This window comes from Penicillium canariense (assembly GCF_028826845.1).
Source record: "Penicillium canariense strain IBT 26290 chromosome Unknown utg000001l_segment0_segment0, whole genome shotgun sequence".
Taxonomy (NCBI): Eukaryota; Fungi; Ascomycota; class Eurotiomycetes; order Eurotiales; family Aspergillaceae; genus Penicillium; species Penicillium canariense.
Window position 1 is genome coordinate 5,171,855 of NW_026622728.1, and position 16,279 is coordinate 5,188,133.

A 16,279-nucleotide genomic window follows, 5' to 3' on the forward strand; every position below is an offset into this window, starting at 1 on the left:
CGGGGAGTCCTTAAAAGAAAACAAAGGAACAGATCGTGTCACGTCAGAGAGCAGGCTACCTCATCGAGGCATTACCAGGCCATTAATTCCTTTCCTGTCGGTCAACTGGCTTTGCAGGATTTCATTACCGCGAAGGAGATCCTCCAGCCAGTCAGCGGCTTGGGTGAGCATGGCACTCTTACTGAAGCCACCACCTCGGAGGCCGGGGACCAGGGAGCATAGGTCGTCAAAGCCTTGACGGATGAGATTGCGCCGCTTTTGTTCCGAAAGGATGTGGTTGGTCCTCTTTTGTTCTTCTGAGAGATTCTCCCGGGGTGCCTTGCTTGTCGGCGTGCCTCTTGACCCCTTTCGAGATGTGTCCGTCGATGAACGTCGGACCTTGACGACGCTGGGGGTTCGGGATTTTCTGGATAGTGGTCTCGAATCATCATCGTCCGATAGCGTGTCACCATCCTTGATGGTACGTTGTCGTTTACGAGGCTGGCCGCTATCATCTTCGTCGGCCTGGCGGAAGGGGGTGTGTGGACCATGAGTACCAGCCATGCGTTCAGGGCTGGGAGCCCGGGTGTTGCCTGCACTGCTCTGCGGCTCGAAACAGTCAAGATGACCGAGCAATTCTCTTGTCCGGGTCTCCATGTCAGGTTGATCAAGCGGTGCCACATAGCCCTGATCCATGAAGCCGTTGTCGGAGCCCCAGTGAAGACCGCGTAGTTTGCGAGAGGGGTGTTGGTCTTCCGTGATGGGATCGCGCACATCAAAAAGCATCTCCGAAGTATGGAATCCGGTAGGAATCCGCGTTCTCGATGGCGACGAACTGGATGCCTGTGCAGGAGCCATGTGCTGCGAGTCACGCCCACCATGGAAGCCGTTCGTATTGAGAGGCTGGCCCACGAACGGCTGCTGGGCCACAGCGGAACCGAGATCCGTTCCATTCAAACCACCCTGATAGAGCATCGAGGCTGCCGCATAGATGTCAGGGCCAGCAGCGCTGCCAGCCATGAAATTCGTTTTGAGGTTTTGTGGTTGGAAGGATGGTTGCGACAGCGAAGTCGTTGAGCCCTCGAATGTGGGCGGGAGTTCATCGGTCCAATCGAAATTGAGCCCGGAAGATTTATTTGTCGGGCCTCGAAGCCAGAAGTCATTCGTAAAGTTATTGGCATTCATCGTGGTAAAGAAGTTGTCCAGCATGTTGGATTCGTGATCGTCGAGGAGAGAGGGACCGGGGGGTAAGGCCGGAGCCTGTTCGAAAGGAGTATCCATGGGGGAAAGAAAAGCGTCTGTTCCATTGTCAGAGATCGGACTGGGAGAAAAGAAATGCTCAAGAAGCCACTCACAGCCAAATGGTCCAGCAGGTGGTGGGGAGGTACGTCCAGTGTGTACTTCAGGGCCCGATCCATCCATGGTCAAAGAGATGAAACTAGGCCTGGGTGGATGAGGCCGAGCGAGACGACCGGGTCAACACTTGCTGCTCTGAAAGATCAAGAGCAGCGGAGACCAGGGCGACAGGATCATGCCTTGGCTGATATGTTCGGGATCCGAGTATCGCCTGTGCTATAAGATCGAGTTCACGGACTTGATGAAGAGCGAACAAGCCGCGGTATTCGGGGAGAGGTGAGAATGAGGTGTGTAATTGTAGGAATTTCGGCGTCGTGTCGATGGTTCCAATGGCCCAAGAGAGGGTATCGAAAGAGAGGTGAGTGAGAAAGAGAGGATCCACGAGCGAAGCTGGGGAAGAACGAAGGTGGAGTTCCTATCGTCGCCAGCAGCCCTCAGCCATCGCATCGCCGGCCATCGATCACATGTAAATTTTCGTGCGGGTCGCGTGACGTAACAGCAGTACCAAAAATTACCCAAAGTTACAGCCGCATTGGCGGCACGCCCCGGTACTGCGGGGGTACCTGAGCGGTTGTCAGCGGTACAACTGGTACGAGCGGTGACCAGCCGGACGGCCGGGGGAGCCGCCCCGAGGCCCTGAAAAGTCGACGTGGAGAGGTGAGACCAAGTTCGACGGAGCTCGTGGAGTACCCCGTTCTTGAGTCCCTCTCCATCCAAGGTACCTCCTACCCCTCCACAGCACTTGGTCTGGCCTGCGCCGGTCTCCCCACGTCTCCTTCCACTCCCACAGGGTCTGTGCTGCTCTGTCTCGGCCTTGTGTGCAGGGAGACTTGTAGGACGCCAGGATTCGATCCTTCCCCCATTCGGCCCACCGTGAAATCGTCCAGCCTTGTTCAGCCCGAGCCCCGCAATAACAAATATCTGGAATTGCGCGGCGGATGATCGGCCGCGACTTCTGGTGCCCCTGAACACTGGGCTGCTGCTCGGCGGGGACTTTTTTCCACTTCAGGAACCGAGGTCCAAATATTCAACCCCATTCGACGTTTCACCCTCCCCCCTACATAAGCTTCCCCCGTTACACAGATCCACGGTTGATCAGAGGGGAGAAAAACGATCGTGCAGATGTCAGAAGGGTTGCTCCCCCTCAATCCCGAAGTCAAAATACTACCCAATTTCCGGGCCGTGCAATTTGCCGGTCATCTTCCACGACAAAGCCTGGGCGGTCGTCATCACAGCCCAGTAACTCTGGCCCTCTGATTGGGCAAGCATTGGCTGTCCCACCCTCGATTCTCTCGAACGGGGTCGTGGAAACGCCGATTAGTCGCGTCCGTGTGATGCGCATCCTACCTTCCCACGGATCAGCTCATGAAGGTTACCGGCGCTATGGAGCCTGCAGTCCGGTCGAGTCTCCGTGACAGACGCTTTCGAGCGCAGATATGGAAGCCGTAAGTTCTTCTACCAGGTGCGCGGTACCAGCGCCATCTCAAAATAGGGAGAGGGGACTCTTGGAGCTGATCCGCCTATAGCATCCTGCGCGCCTACACTCTGGGGTATCTGTCATCAGTCACTCCCAAACTTGTCGCCTATATCCGACGACTCAGAAGTCAGGGCTGGTCCATCAAACACAACCTCCAAGAGGTGAGTCGCGGACGCAGGGTGCTGTGAGAGTCGGCGCACGATAGATGATGTCACTGCCCCCCCCCGGCGTGCTCAGACGCTGTCTATTTGTGGCCCCAAAACAGCGCAAGCTGACCGTCAACCTTGCAGCTTGTTCGTGTTCTAGCCGGGCCTCTGCGGGTCAACAGTTTCCCAACGTTCTGCGCCGCGTTCGTTGGCGGATCAACCTTAGTGCCGGTATTACTCTATCGGATATACGCATCGATCGCAATCGATCTCTCTAGAGGAGACATCCAGGTTTCCCAACGGTTGGATCGACAGATTCGATTTGCCACTGCTTTCTTATCGGCTTGGTTCAGTTTCGGACTTTTAAATAAGAATCGCGCCACCTCACGACATATTTCTGAATTCAGAAGGGCCTCATCGGCCCAAGACCCTGGCAAAGAGCTGGCCAATCCGCTCGACCGTCCTCACCCGGAGTTGGTGGGGCGGACGATGGATCTCACCCTATTCACTGCCACGAGAGCCGTGGACGTGCTAGCATGTATGGCGTGGAGCCGTTGGTCTCGCCGTCGTAAGGCCCAGCACCGCTGGACTATCGCGGAGTCCTTCGCTCCTGGCCTGGCTGATGCTGGAGTCTTTGCGATGAGTGCAGCTGTGGTTATGTGGGCATGGTTTTATCTCCCCGAAAGATTGCCCCGAACTTACGAGAAATGGATCGGAGAGATCGCCAGAGTGGACACACGGTTAATCGAGGCCCTGCGTCGCGCTCGTCGAGGGGTCTTTGTATACGGGAAGGACACCGGGCAGGCACCACTTTTGGAATCCATGTGCAGGGACTTTGGCTGGCCCGTGGAATGGGGTGATCCAGCGATGACAGTCCCCATTCCATGCGAAATGGTACACATGGGCTGCGGTCCTAATTGCGAGAGACACGCGGTGTCCCGTTTTGCGAGAACCTTCAAGGTGGCCTGTGCGACGTATATCCCACTGCAGATTGTTCTGCGCCTGCGGGGAATGAAGAATCTGGCCGTACTTCGCCGCGCAATCTCGGAAGCTGTCCGGTCATCTGCATTTCTTGCTTCTTTCGTCAGTCTATTCTACTACGCTGTCTGCTTGGCTCGGACGCGAATTGGCCCTAAGATTTTCGACCAAAAGACAGTCACGCCGCTGATGTGGGACTCTGGTCTCTGCGTCGGAGCAGGATGTCTCATGTGTGGATGGAGTGTCTTAGTCGAGCAGGCGCGGAAGAGACAGGAGTTGGCGCTATTTGTGGCACCCAGGGCTGCGGCCACGGTGTTGCCACGGTTGTATGATAAAAAGGTATGTTCCAACCCCGTCTTGCCCAGCCGGCGCGTGTTACTCTCCTGCGGTCCAAAACCATCTTCCAAACCCCCGAAGGTGTGTGTTTGTGGTCCGGGGCAGAGACGCCAAATCGTCACACGCGCTAATGCTTTTTCCCTCTCGCTTTCAGTATCAATACCGTGAGCGCGTTGCATTTGCGGTCAGTGCTGCTATTCTTCTCACTTGTCTTCGCGAACGACCCCACATGGTTCGAGGTGTGTTTGGCCGCATCACGGCAAGCGTGGTAAACTAGAGTTATCTTGGGCCCTGGGAGGGACTTGGTGGCTGTGGACGTCCTTCGGTGTTCTGTATTACTACTACTATTACTTTATTCGTGATCCTTTGGGTAGAGTCTTCTTTAGATACCTTTTTCGTACTATAAATCTAATATGCATATGCTATGTTCGTCAACCTTACCTAGTCCAAAATGAATACCTACCTTACCCAACTGTCCTTTCTGTTGAGCGTAACTATATATCCGCACCATGACTTTACCGATCTGAGCGAATTCTCTGTTCCACTCGAGCCAGAGAGGGAATCTATAGATAGGATGGCAGAAGAGGTAAAAACTTTTTCTCACCCTCCGAGTAGGCAATATCAACGGAGAAGGGAGCACATTAAAGCATTACCTGAACGGGATGGTCTCAATTATCCACACTCTCTAGATTTGGACCGACCTTATCGATAAGCCTAACGGCATCACGTGCAAGGGCGGAATACCTTCAATCGCCGGGAACTGAGTGGTCCGACTCCATTCCAAATTCCAGAACCATGTTTTCCAGATTGCTCCCCTCATGGGGCCGCAACACACTAACGGGGAGCGTACCACGTCCCTCAATTTACCTGCGGAGGGTTATCTTGAATACAGAGAAGAGGTGTTTCTCAAGGAATTCCTTGCTGCATGAGAAGCACCATGCCTCCGCGGCACCGTTCAATACGCCGCAATCGCAGCAGCGCAACACGTCTACTATGTGAGTTGGGGCTACACGGCTGGGCTATGAGAGTTCCATCTCTTGACGGGTTTTCAATCAGGTACTATACCATCAGTATGATCCTCGGAACCGTCGCACTCGCCTACGGCTCTGTTCCACTTTACAAAATGGTACGCCGCGCGTTTTTTTAGTTGAGGGGCAAACGACGAATGAGCATTTTGATTGACAAATTACCCAAATTGCAGATCTGCCAGCAGACCGGCTGGGGCGGCCAGCCGATTCTTACCCATCGCGTCGGCGACGGCGATACGGCCTCACGTGTGACCCCCGTGACAGACTCCCGACGTCTTCGCATTACCTTTAACGGATCTGTATCTGATGTGCTGCCTTGGAAATTCACACCGCAACAACGAGAGGTTCGGGTGCTACCGGGTGAGACAGCCCTGGCTTTCTACACTGCAATCAACAAAGGTCCTCAGGATATCATTGGAGTCGCAACGTACAGCGTTACCCCGGGACAAGTGGCGCCGTACTTCAGCAAGATCCAGTGCTTCTGCTTTGAAGAACAGAAATTGAACGCGGGAGAGACGGTGGATATGCCTGTTTTCTTCTACATCGATCCCGATTTCGCTACCGATCCGAACATGAAGGGCATCGATACAATCACGCTATCTTATACATTCTTCAGTGAGAAACGTTCCTTGTGGAGCATGATTGGTGACTGTACTAACCAATACTAGAAGCGAAATATGATGACAATGGAGTTCTGAAGCCCATCCCGGCATAATTCTATTTTCTCAAGCCCTGCTCCATACCATTGGAAAGCTACTGAAGGTAGATGAATTCCGTCGAGATCAAGGGACATCAACCCTTTTGCAAGCAGAGCTCCGAGTCAATGCTGGCTGAGAATTCTTTGCGTCTAACTCTCATCTCCACAAATTTGTGACTGTACTATATCGTCGGGATTAAAAGGAAGGCATTAAGTGTCGATAAAAATGTTGATAGACATGTTGAGCTGTATATACAGGAGAGAATTCCAATCTCATTCAACCCTAGGTTGTGCTTAGTCGCTACAGATCATTTCTAAGAAAAGAGCTGGTGGTTCATTGGAGGAGCGTGCACGGGCCACGGATTAATTAGGCGCGTGGTCCCGACGCGTGCTCCCAATTTCGCATCTTCAAAAAGCCCATTGCGAAGACCTCCAACTATCACGTTCCCAAATATCGAAAGTGTACTATGGCTCTTCTCGTCGACAAGCTGCGTCCACGGACGCTCGATGCGCTCTCATACCATCCTGAGCTCTCGGATCGCCTTCGGTCCTTGGTAAGCCAGAAAGTCCGCTTGCGAGGCTGGCAGCTACTCATCCATTTTTACAATATGACAGGCACAAAGCGGAGACTTTCCTCATCTACTGGTCTACGGTCCATCAGGCGCTGGCAAGAAAACGCGTATTATCGCGACTCTGAAGGAACTCTACGGCCCCGGTGTTGAAAAGATTAAGATCGATGCCCGGGTCTTCCAAACCACCAGCAACCGCAAGCTCGAATTCAACATCGTATCCTCCGTCTACCACCTCGAGATTACTCCCGCTGACGTCGGCACCTATGACCGGGTCGTGGTTCAGGAATTGCTGAAGGAGGTTGCCCAGACACAACAGGTGGACCTGTCGGCGAAGCAACGGTTCAAGGTTGTCGTGATCAACGAAGCCGACCATCTCACGCGTGACGCACAGGCCGCGCTGAGACGGACGATGGAAAAATACAGCCCGAACTTGCGCTTGATTCTCCTGGCCAACAGCACCTCTAACATCATTGCTCCAATTCGCTCGCGTACCCTGCTGGTCAGGGTGGCTGCGCCTACTGAAAACGACATCTGCTCGGCGCTTCGGGTCGCTGCAAAGAGAGAGGGATGGACCGAGGCTGATGGGCTGAACAAAAGAATCGCGAAGGAGAGTGGTCGGAATCTACGCCGTGCATTGCTTATGTTCGAGGCTATTTATGCGCAGAAGTAAGTGATTTGTTACACGTGGGCGGGCGTAGGAGTCAAAAGTTCTAACGGCTGTGCGAATACAGTGAAAAAGTCACAGACAACAGCCCCATCCCGCCTCCAGACTGGGAGGCACTTATCTCGGTTACCGCAGACGAGATTATAAGGGAACGATCTCCCGCTCAACTTTTGCAGGTCCGCGCACAACTCTATGATTTGTTGACACACTGCATCCCCCCGACTACCATTCTTAAGGTATGTATATACATGTTGACGATGAACTTGGGGAATACATGATTAACCCGTTGCGGTTTAGACATTGACATTCAAGCTCGTGTCAAAAGTTGACGATGTGCTTAAGCCGGATGTGATCAAATGGTCTGCCTTTTACGAGCATCGGATCAAGCTAGGCAGTGTAAGTTTGGGCTTGTTTTCGAAAAGGGTTGCTGGTGTGGGCGCTGATATATGTGCCAATATAGAAAGTGATTTTCCACCTCGAGGCCTTTGTGGCCAAGTTCATGCGTATCTACGAAAGGTCAGCTTGTTCGAGCCCAGTTATAAGCTTATCAACTAACACAATCATAGTTGGACGATGGGCATGGATTTCGAATAATTGGCACTGACACAATTCAATGGATGAATGATGATTGTACGCTACGCGGCGGGGCTCTCCCAAGCCAGTTCATTTTCTGCGGCGGTGCAGACTTCGACCAGTTTTCGATCTGTTGGCACTTGCTTTGAAACCCTTCTATTATTGTCAAGTTTCCCTGGGCGCATCATGGCATTTTTGAGATGGATTTTGGCGGTTTTATTTGCCACTAGAGTTATGATTTAAAGAGTCAACTATTCCATGAAAAAACTCACCCTGCTTCATGCATCTGTAAAATACAAACATCCTCGAAGATATCTTCGAGGAGATGTTCTTATCCGTCTGAAAGGACGGTACCGGCCCAAAGCGTTGGGTGTCATGAGATCGAGGAATCCTCGCCCGTTAGACCTACGTCATCACAAACAGTCACTGGACCACCCACCCAGCATAACTACGCATGTCCTACTAAACCGAGATTCTTTCTCTCCCAATCAAATATATTCTCGACTACTCAGTATATTCATTTCTGATACTCATTAAGTTGTTCAGATGTCCGACCCCAGACTGATTGATATGGAGCCCGGAGGGGAGAGCACGCAGTATGAAACTCATCCAATCCCACTCCATTATATTCCAAAACTAACACCAATTTCCCAGATACGAGTCTATCCGCCTGTATACACAGACTCCTGAAAAGCAGACCGGGCAGCTGGGTGGTATGCAAGGCCGTTAATAATTCCTTTCTTATCGGGAGTTGGAAAGCTGACTGCGCTTTAGGAACCGCAGCGCACACTAAAAGTGAACTGTGGAGCATCATGACTCCGGCTGACGACGCCGCAACCAATGAAGATGAGGATGCCATGGTACAGAAATTAGGAATGGGAACAGGCGCCGAAGACTTCGACAAAGGTGAATGACAATCATACATCTTTCTGTCTAAACTTCTAATATAAAGTGAAAGCATCTGCCCCCCAAGATGGTGCTATGACCAAAGGAAGATGCGCGTTAAGCTGACAGATAATGTACAGAAAATCTGGATCTCGATACCCTAGGGGATGTAGCAGCCGCTAAGGCCAGGAGACTGCAGGGGTATGGGCCCGGCACCAACGTCGGGGCTTGAATCAACATGGCAAAATAGGAAGGAGGAACATGAAGTCGGTATCATGTGAGAGGATGGGGCAGTTCATGGAGAGGGGGAAGGGCTGGAGGAAGCGGTCTTTGGCGGGTTCTCGAGATCGTTGGTTCCGAGGGGAGGGTTCCTGCGTGCGCGCTTGAGGGAGTCGATGGTCACGCCGTTGCCGAGTTTGGTGATTCCAACGACGGGTGGGTCATCCTTCTTAACGAACTCCCAGAGACCTAGGTAGGATTGATTAGTATGGTATCAGGGCAGATTGTGATGGAAATCAAAACATACCCGGCAGCTTATGGCCAGCCAATCTGAATGCCTCCCGGGCAACCTTCTCGTGCAGATCTCCTTTCAACTCGAACACTACTCGGCTGACAGGCAACCGAACGGTCCAGTAGTCGAATTTACCCTTACCCTTACCCATACGCTGCTCATTGCCCTTGGTGTAGACACCAATGTTGGCGCTGACACGCTTGTACAACTTGTAGTTCATCCCACGAAGCCGCCTCTTGATTGTTTCCTCTGCGATCTTGAGAGCCGAAGCAGGCATCCGACGGTCATGGTCTTTCATGCGGATGCCAAAGTCTCCCCATACAACTGTTGTGCCACGAGTTGAACCTCCGGTAGCGACGTGTGGGCGACCCTTGGGGGACTTCGATTTCTCGGCAAACTTCGGAGTAAGCCAATCCCGTGCGGGTGAGGTGGTAGAGAAGCATCGTGCGAGAGAAAAGGTAGCTAGCGATCCCGAGAGGCCTGCTTCGCAAATGTCAATTAGAGGCCTGCAACCGCCATTGGCCCGGATAAGGGTGATCGTACATGTTGGCCGGCCGCAGGCCGACAGGGGCCCTGCGAAAATCTTCATCTGAGGACCCATTGTGACCGAGTGAGGCGACCAAGGATGCAACGAGCGACGTTCGTTGCTTTGCGCAGGGCAACGGCACTTTTCGATGTCCAAGTCACGCTAGGCCTGATAGGGTCTAAGTACTAGGCACGTGCCTGTCGTGTTTCTTAGTCAGCAGTCACGTCTCCCCAGCGCGTCACCCGTGGAGCGAGTATTGCCTCACCAGGCTGCAGGAGCTTGCTGTATCCTCAATTGTCTTCGTACTCTGGTCCTGCCCTTTGAAACACGTCTGGTCAGTGGAGCTCGAGATGCCCTCTGATATTCGGAATTTTTTTGGAGGCAAGCCCGCCCAGGCCTCGGGCAACGCTCCTAAACCCGCGAAAGAAGAGGTAAGCTCGATTGTCCTGTATAGGATCTAAATATTGTGGACTCTATTTTCTCCTCGCTCACTCATGTCCTATGGCTTACTAACACAAGCTCTCACCATAAAGGATCCCTCTACTGCGCGGAAAAGACGTATGAACTGGTGTTCTGCCCATTTAGTACCCTTCAGTTCTAATGATTACAATAGGGAGCAGAAAGGTGGTGATTGACAGTGACGAGGACGAGGAAGTTACACCAGCGAAACCGCCAACACCCAAATCCAAATCGAACAGTCAACCGTACGATCTCTCTCACGCGCCACCCATTTCACCTTTGATTTTTCCTGACATTCTTTTTGTGCAGGAGGCGCGACGAGCCGAAAGGCGAACCGACAACCAGCTCGGATTATTTTGCTACGAGCAAGAAGCGGGGCAGGCCATCCAAGGCGTCAACCGAACAGATAACTGATGAAGCCCCCATGAAGTCCTCCCGAAATACGCCACGAGAAGCAACCAAGAAGACTAAAAAGGTTGTTGACGACGACGAGGGCCTTGGTGGAGATGACATTTTCGCAAGTGAATACGTCAGAAAGGGAGATGATGATTATGTTGCCGCAGACAACAGCGACGACGATGATTTCGAGGTTCTGGAGGCCAAGCCAGCAACTGCAGCATCCAAGAGATCCCAGAAGAAGCCATCGATCCTGGACGAAGAAGACGATGTGATAATGGAAGATCTCCCCAAGACCGCCTCCAAAATCACAAAAGCGGGTCGGAAGCGGAAGTCAGAAGCCGTCATTGACGAGGATGATGATGGCGAGTATCAAGACCCGAAGAAAAAGCCAGCATCCCGATCTAAGTCGGCTGCATATCCTGTTGTCAAGAAACAAAAGTCCACCCCGAAGAAGCAAGATCCGCAACCCGAAAACCCCGAGATCCAGGATATTTTCGACAGCATTCCAATCATCAAGCCACCATCCCCAGCCCCACAAACCGGAGAGACCAAGAAATGGACCTTTGGGGGGCAGCGTTCTCGTACTCCCCCAACTGCTGGCACGAAGGAAATGCCCGTCGGTGCCGAGAATTGCCTGGCAGGATTGGCATTTGTATTCACCGGCGTCCTTGAGACGTTGGGGCGCGAGGAGGGTCAGGAACTAGTGAAGAAATATGGTGGTAAAGTCACTGGAGCCCCCAGCTCGAAGACCAGTTATGTTGTTCTCGGCGGCGACGCAGGCCCAAAGAAGCTTGAGACTATCGCCAAGTTCAAAATCAAGACTATTAACGAGGATGGCCTTTTTGAATTGATTCGGCGCCTGCCCGCAAATGGCGGTTCTGGACAAGCTGCGGAAAAATACGCAGCCAAACAGAAAGCCGATGAGGACAAAGTCAAGAAGATGGCTGCCGAGATTGACGCTGAGGAGAAGAAGCAGGAGGCAGCCAAGGCCAAAGCCCAACAAAATGGATCAACTCCGCCTGCTTCTCAAGGCCCGGCAGTTGATGATCAGCTTTGGACGACCAAGTATGCGCCAACCTCAGTCAATATGATCTGTGGCAACAAGACCGCAGTTGAGAAAATCCAGAATTGGCTGCGCAATTGGCATAAGAATGCGAAAATGAATTTTAAGAATGCTGGAAAAGACGGCTCGGGAATATACCGTGCCATCATGATTCATGGGCCTCCAGGAATTGGCAAGACAACTGCTGCACATCTGGTGGCTAAGCTGGAAGGATTCGATATCGTCGAGACCAATGCCAGCGATACCAGGAGCAAGAAGCTTGTCGAGACTGGCACCTTAGGGGTACTGGATACGACATCTTTGCAAGGTTATTTCGCTGGTGAAGGCAAGAAGGTTGAAAGTGGGAAGCGCAACCTTGTTCTGATCATGGATGAAGTCGATGGTATGTCTGCTGGTGACCGGGGTGGTGTCGGCGCAGTGGCAGCCATTGCCAAGAAGACCAACATTCCTATCATTTTACTGTGTAATGAGCGGAGGTTGCCGAAGATGAAGCCTTTTGATCATGTCACCTTCGATGTTCCGTTCAGACGTCCGACAGTGGACCAGATCCGCGCAAGACTATCCACTATCTGCTTCCGCGAGAAGATCAAGATTCCTCCCCCTGTGCTGGATGCTCTAATCCAAGGAACGCACGCAGATATTCGACAAGTCATCAACATGCTGTCTGCTGTTAAGGTAGATCAGTCGAGCATGGATTTCGACAAAGGCAAGGAGATGTCGAAGGCATGGGAGAAACACATTATTTTGAAGCCGTGGGATATTACGAGCAGGATTCTCAGTGCGCAAATGTTCTCGCCAAGCTCCACCGCGTCTCTGAACGACAAGATTGAACTCTACTTTAACGACCATGAGTTCAGCTATCTGATGCTGCAGGAGAATTACTTGCGGACTAGGCCCGCCCTTGCAACCAGCTACCAGGGCAAGGAGCAGAACCTGAAGCTCCTTGAGCTGGCTGACAACGCTGCTTCGAGTATTAGTGATGGCGATCTTGTGGACCGCATGATTCATGGAACCCAGCAGCAGTGGAGTCTCATGCCCACTCATGCTGTCTTCAGCTTTGTTCGACCGGCTAGTTTCCAGTTCGGGAACATGACGGACAGGCCACAGTTTGCCAGCTGGCTTGGCCAGAACAGCAAGCAAGGTACACTGCAGCTGCCCACTCCAGCTTGATACCATGACGTTGACTAACTTTCACTCTCCAGGCAAACTGTCACGTTTTGTCAAGGAAATCCAAGGCCATATGCGTCTTCGAACTTCAGGCAATCGTGAAGAGATTCGTCAACAATATATGCCCCTGGTGTGGGACAAGTCTGTCAAGCGACTCATGACTGAGGGTAAAGAGAGCGTGGACGAGGTTATCGACTTCATGGATGCCTATTTCTTGACGCGAGATGATTTCGACGCTATGGTTGAGCTCGGGTTGGGGCCCATGGACCAATCCAAGGTCAAGCTGGACACACAGACCAAGGCTACATTCACACGTCTTTACAACCAACGCTCGCATCCACTTCCATTCATGAAGGCAAGCAATGTCATCGCGCCGAAGAAAGGCCCTAAGGATAAGCCTGATATCGAAGACGCCATCGAAGAATCGGACGAAGAAGAAGTCGTCGATGAGATCAAGGATGAAGATGAAGAAGAAATGGATCTGACGAAGGATAAGTATGTCAGCGTGCCTAAGAAGAAGGGCGGTGCTGCCAAGGGAAAGAAGGGAAGAAGGCTGCTGCCGCGGATGATGGCCTCATTGACGACAGCGAGGAGAAGCCGAAGAAGGCCCGTAAAAGCAAGGCGAAGGCCAAGGCTTAGGACACATCTTCGTACTATAAGCTTTTGTTATTGCATTATTTTCCCATTGTCTGCAAAGCTTCCGACTCATGGATTACGACTAAGTTCCAATTCGTATAAGACGGAATTAGAATTACGTTTCTCTTTTCAAATCCTTTTCAATGGTTGCGTCTATCAGCGAACAAACTTGAATGGATATTGACATTACAACCAAGGCACATTTGTAAATTGAAGAACTAGATACGTTACAAGACCATTAATACTTGAAAGAAATCACTCGCCTACCTCCTGGTCCTCATCCCATTGCTCCCAGCTCATGGCGGGCCAGCGCAGTGCTTTCTCACGGACTATCAGGCGCATGGATCCCCTACGGCGGCGGCGGGTTCAGGTGTCCTGGACGGCACTTTGCGAAACAGGAGATACTGGGCAGTGTCGCCATTTTTCAGTCCTATTACGAGCTGGAGGTGGTCGACAGGCCCAAGGAGTGGCTGCCGCGCCCGGACCACCGATTCTATGGGGTGGGCGCTGTGCCTCCAGCTGCGCCTATTCCATTTCGCATCCGGCGCCGGCGCCGCCGAGGAATTCTAGACGGACAGCCCCCGAAAGCTATTCTATAGTGCACGGCCGCGCATAAAATAGGACCGTTTTGTTCTCACCCACCTAATATGTAAAGCTTATTATATAGTATGAACATACTTGATACTTCCAGAGAAGTCATCTTGAAACCCAATCGGCTTGACGTGATATGAGAGACCACTGAAGAGAGTGAGATAGATTGTTTCTATATATTTCTTATTTCACAGGTATGTCTGCAAGGCCACTTCAGTCCAATCCCACAACCGCTTAGCTAACGCCGCATCCTGGGATGCCTTGTCTAGTTTGGTAGAAAGCACCCCGAGTGGCTCATAGAACTGGCCATTCTGCAGAGTGTCTTTGGCGACTGTCGAAGCCCAGAGCTGATTATAGGCACCTTCCTCCGGCTTCATCAGCTGACCCAAGTTGGTGACCCAGACGAAGGCGCGGTTGAAGTAGCCTAGGTTCTCGACCAGCCCGGTATTCACGACTCCGGGCGTGACGGAGATACTGGTCATGGCCGGGTACCGACGTGCGAGCTCACGCGCGTACAGCAGGTTTGCCAACTTGCTCTGGCCGTAGCGAATCCATCCGCCAAAGGCGCTGAACTCTTGCTTGGTGCGCAGCGCGTCGAAGACGATTCCTCCACCCGGGTGCATCTTGAACCCCAATGAGGTGAGCAGGATGATACGCACGTCCGCTGCTTCTGCTGTAGTCTGGAGGAGTGGCAGCAGCTTGCGGATTAGCAGTGCGTGACCGAGATGGTTTGTGCCGAATTGGATCTCGTATCCATCCGCCGTCAGCCCCGGTGGCGTGGCCATGATGCCCGCGTTGCACATCAGAATATCCAGGCGGGACTCCTGGTCTAGAAAAGTCTCTGCCGCCTGCTTCACTGAGGCCAAGGAGGCTAGGTCGCAGGGAAGGAAGGTGACTGGTGTCTTGCTGCCGGCTTGTCGGATCTGCTGGATGACTGCATGCGCGCTGGCTGCTTTCCGACCACTAATGTAGATATGCGCTGGCGATTGTTGCGCCAGTCGCCGTGCGCTTTCGGCCCCAAGACCTCCGGTGCCTGGTAGAGGACATAACGAAGACAGGCATTAGCTCATGATTTATTATATGTAAGGACTAAATAGAGGTATCGGGGCTTCCAGGTTGGTTACTGGTGTAGTGGTACTCACCACCAGTAATAAGAATGACCTTCCCAGATAAATCGGGCATACTGTCTGGGTTGTAGGTAATTATCGGCATGGTGTTTTTTTGAAGAGAAAGATGAGATTTAGTGATTTCACGAGATTGATGTTATTGTTGATAATAATGATCGACTACGTCTTTCTTAGTGGTTAGAAAAGTGGAAGCCTGATGCTTAAGGAGGTAGGGGTGGACGAATAATCGGCCCGGATTTAGGAAGAATAGGGAAGGCAACCGGAGCGGAGCAATACTAGAACCTATCAGTTAATTTATCAGTTATACCTTGTTACGGACCTCACTAAGTTAAGGGGCCGTAGCTTATAGATAGGCCACCGAGAGCCAACCAGCCCCCGCGAACCATGCATTAGCGTTAGGTAGTCACATGTGTTTCCCAATACGCAAGGCATCCCCAGACAACAACTAACGAAACCACTTCACCTTGCTCCCGGAGTACTCCAGGAGTAGTGCAGGCACTAAACCCAGAAGGGACCAATAGTATAGATATCAGCTCGAATTAACCGTCACCTTATGTATAAATAGGGGTTCTTAAGCCAAAAAGAAGTTAATTCTTTGCTACTAACTAATACAACTAATAAATAATGAACTAGTAGTTATATACCAGGTTTATTAGTTAATGGTGTTGCCACCAATATATGTTTTGCCTTGACCAAAGACGTGCGGCATAGGTACCTACAAGAGGGCCCGAGCAACCTACATCTACTAGGTTATGATAATTGACTCTTCTTCTTCTTTCTTCTTCTCGAGTGAAAATGTCATGACCTTATCTAACCTAGCCGGGGTGATGATATGAAATGCAACCCCAAATCTGACAGAGGACTCGACTCTGACAAGTCGGGACAGAGCCGCGCCGATTCCGCAACTCTGAAGCACGTAGGCGCTTCATTTGGGAATATCGCTGTGCTAAGGAACGGACTCGCATCATCTGCGCGACGAGACGATCAAAGACCAGCAGCTGGGTCAGGATTAATACGCGCACCATAATCGTCCACTCCAATTCGGCGATCTGTAATCTCCCAGTAACATTTCCGGGCGCTCCAGCGGTGATCGCTCCTCTGGCTTGCAG

The 16,279-nt window shown here is 51.9% G+C and overlaps 8 protein-coding genes across 8 annotated transcripts; 5 read left to right on the plus strand and 3 right to left on the minus strand.

The window, feature by feature from the left end:
- Window positions 1-60: 60 nt before the first annotated feature.
- N7482_001742 (basic helix-loop-helix domain-containing protein) lies at window positions 61-1,401 on the minus strand (the record flags this gene model as incomplete). Its single annotated transcript, XM_056683867.1, has 2 exons — window positions 61-1,277; window positions 1,335-1,401. The coding sequence occupies 2 exons, from the start codon at window positions 1,399-1,401 to the stop codon at window positions 61-63; spliced, it is 1,284 nt and encodes a 427-aa protein (XP_056547473.1).
- Window positions 1,402-2,700: 1,299 nt separating this feature from the next.
- N7482_001743 (uncharacterized protein) lies at window positions 2,701-4,549 on the plus strand (the record flags this gene model as incomplete). The annotated part of the gene is made up of 4 exons (XM_056683868.1): window positions 2,701-2,780; window positions 2,862-2,973; window positions 3,103-4,275; window positions 4,427-4,549. 4 exons carry the CDS (start codon window positions 2,701-2,703, stop codon window positions 4,547-4,549), a joined length of 1,488 nt encoding a protein of 495 aa, XP_056547474.1.
- Window positions 4,550-5,067: 518 nt separating this feature from the next.
- On the plus strand, window positions 5,068-6,015 carry N7482_001744 (cytochrome c oxidase assembly protein; the record flags this gene model as incomplete). The annotated part of the gene is made up of 4 exons (XM_056683869.1): window positions 5,068-5,267; window positions 5,329-5,398; window positions 5,474-5,915; window positions 5,969-6,015. 4 exons carry the CDS (start codon window positions 5,068-5,070, stop codon window positions 6,013-6,015), a joined length of 759 nt encoding a protein of 252 aa, XP_056547475.1.
- Window positions 6,016-6,464: 449 nt separating this feature from the next.
- On the plus strand, window positions 6,465-7,827 carry N7482_001745 (replication factor C subunit 5; the record flags this gene model as incomplete). The annotated part of the gene is made up of 6 exons (XM_056683870.1): window positions 6,465-6,551; window positions 6,613-7,235; window positions 7,301-7,469; window positions 7,531-7,629; window positions 7,694-7,749; window positions 7,800-7,827. 6 exons carry the CDS (start codon window positions 6,465-6,467, stop codon window positions 7,825-7,827), a joined length of 1,062 nt encoding a protein of 353 aa, XP_056547476.1.
- A 525-nt stretch (window positions 7,828-8,352) lies between these two features.
- N7482_001746 (uncharacterized protein) lies at window positions 8,353-8,972 on the plus strand (the record flags this gene model as incomplete). Its single annotated transcript, XM_056683871.1, has 5 exons — window positions 8,353-8,402; window positions 8,461-8,519; window positions 8,581-8,712; window positions 8,832-8,892; window positions 8,942-8,972. The coding sequence occupies 5 exons, from the start codon at window positions 8,353-8,355 to the stop codon at window positions 8,970-8,972; spliced, it is 333 nt and encodes a 110-aa protein (XP_056547477.1).
- A 14-nt stretch (window positions 8,973-8,986) lies between these two features.
- N7482_001747 (mitochondrial 54S ribosomal protein uL16m) lies at window positions 8,987-9,803 on the minus strand (the record flags this gene model as incomplete). The annotated part of the gene is made up of 3 exons (XM_056683872.1): window positions 8,987-9,159; window positions 9,218-9,685; window positions 9,746-9,803. 3 exons carry the CDS (start codon window positions 9,801-9,803, stop codon window positions 8,987-8,989), a joined length of 699 nt encoding a protein of 232 aa, XP_056547478.1.
- Window positions 9,804-10,078: 275 nt separating this feature from the next.
- N7482_001748 (replication factor C subunit 1) lies at window positions 10,079-14,051 on the plus strand (the record flags this gene model as incomplete). Its single annotated transcript, XM_056683873.1, has 6 exons — window positions 10,079-10,159; window positions 10,262-10,286; window positions 10,342-10,432; window positions 10,497-12,790; window positions 12,852-13,311; window positions 13,763-14,051. 6 exons carry the CDS (start codon window positions 10,079-10,081, stop codon window positions 14,049-14,051), a joined length of 3,240 nt encoding a protein of 1,079 aa, XP_056547479.1.
- A 180-nt stretch (window positions 14,052-14,231) lies between these two features.
- Window positions 14,232-15,255, minus strand: N7482_001749 (oxidoreductase, short-chain dehydrogenase/reductase family; the record flags this gene model as incomplete). The annotated part of the gene is made up of 2 exons (XM_056683874.1): window positions 14,232-15,076; window positions 15,186-15,255. 2 exons carry the CDS (start codon window positions 15,253-15,255, stop codon window positions 14,232-14,234), a joined length of 915 nt encoding a protein of 304 aa, XP_056547480.1.
- Between the last annotated feature and the right edge of the window lie 1,024 nt (window positions 15,256-16,279).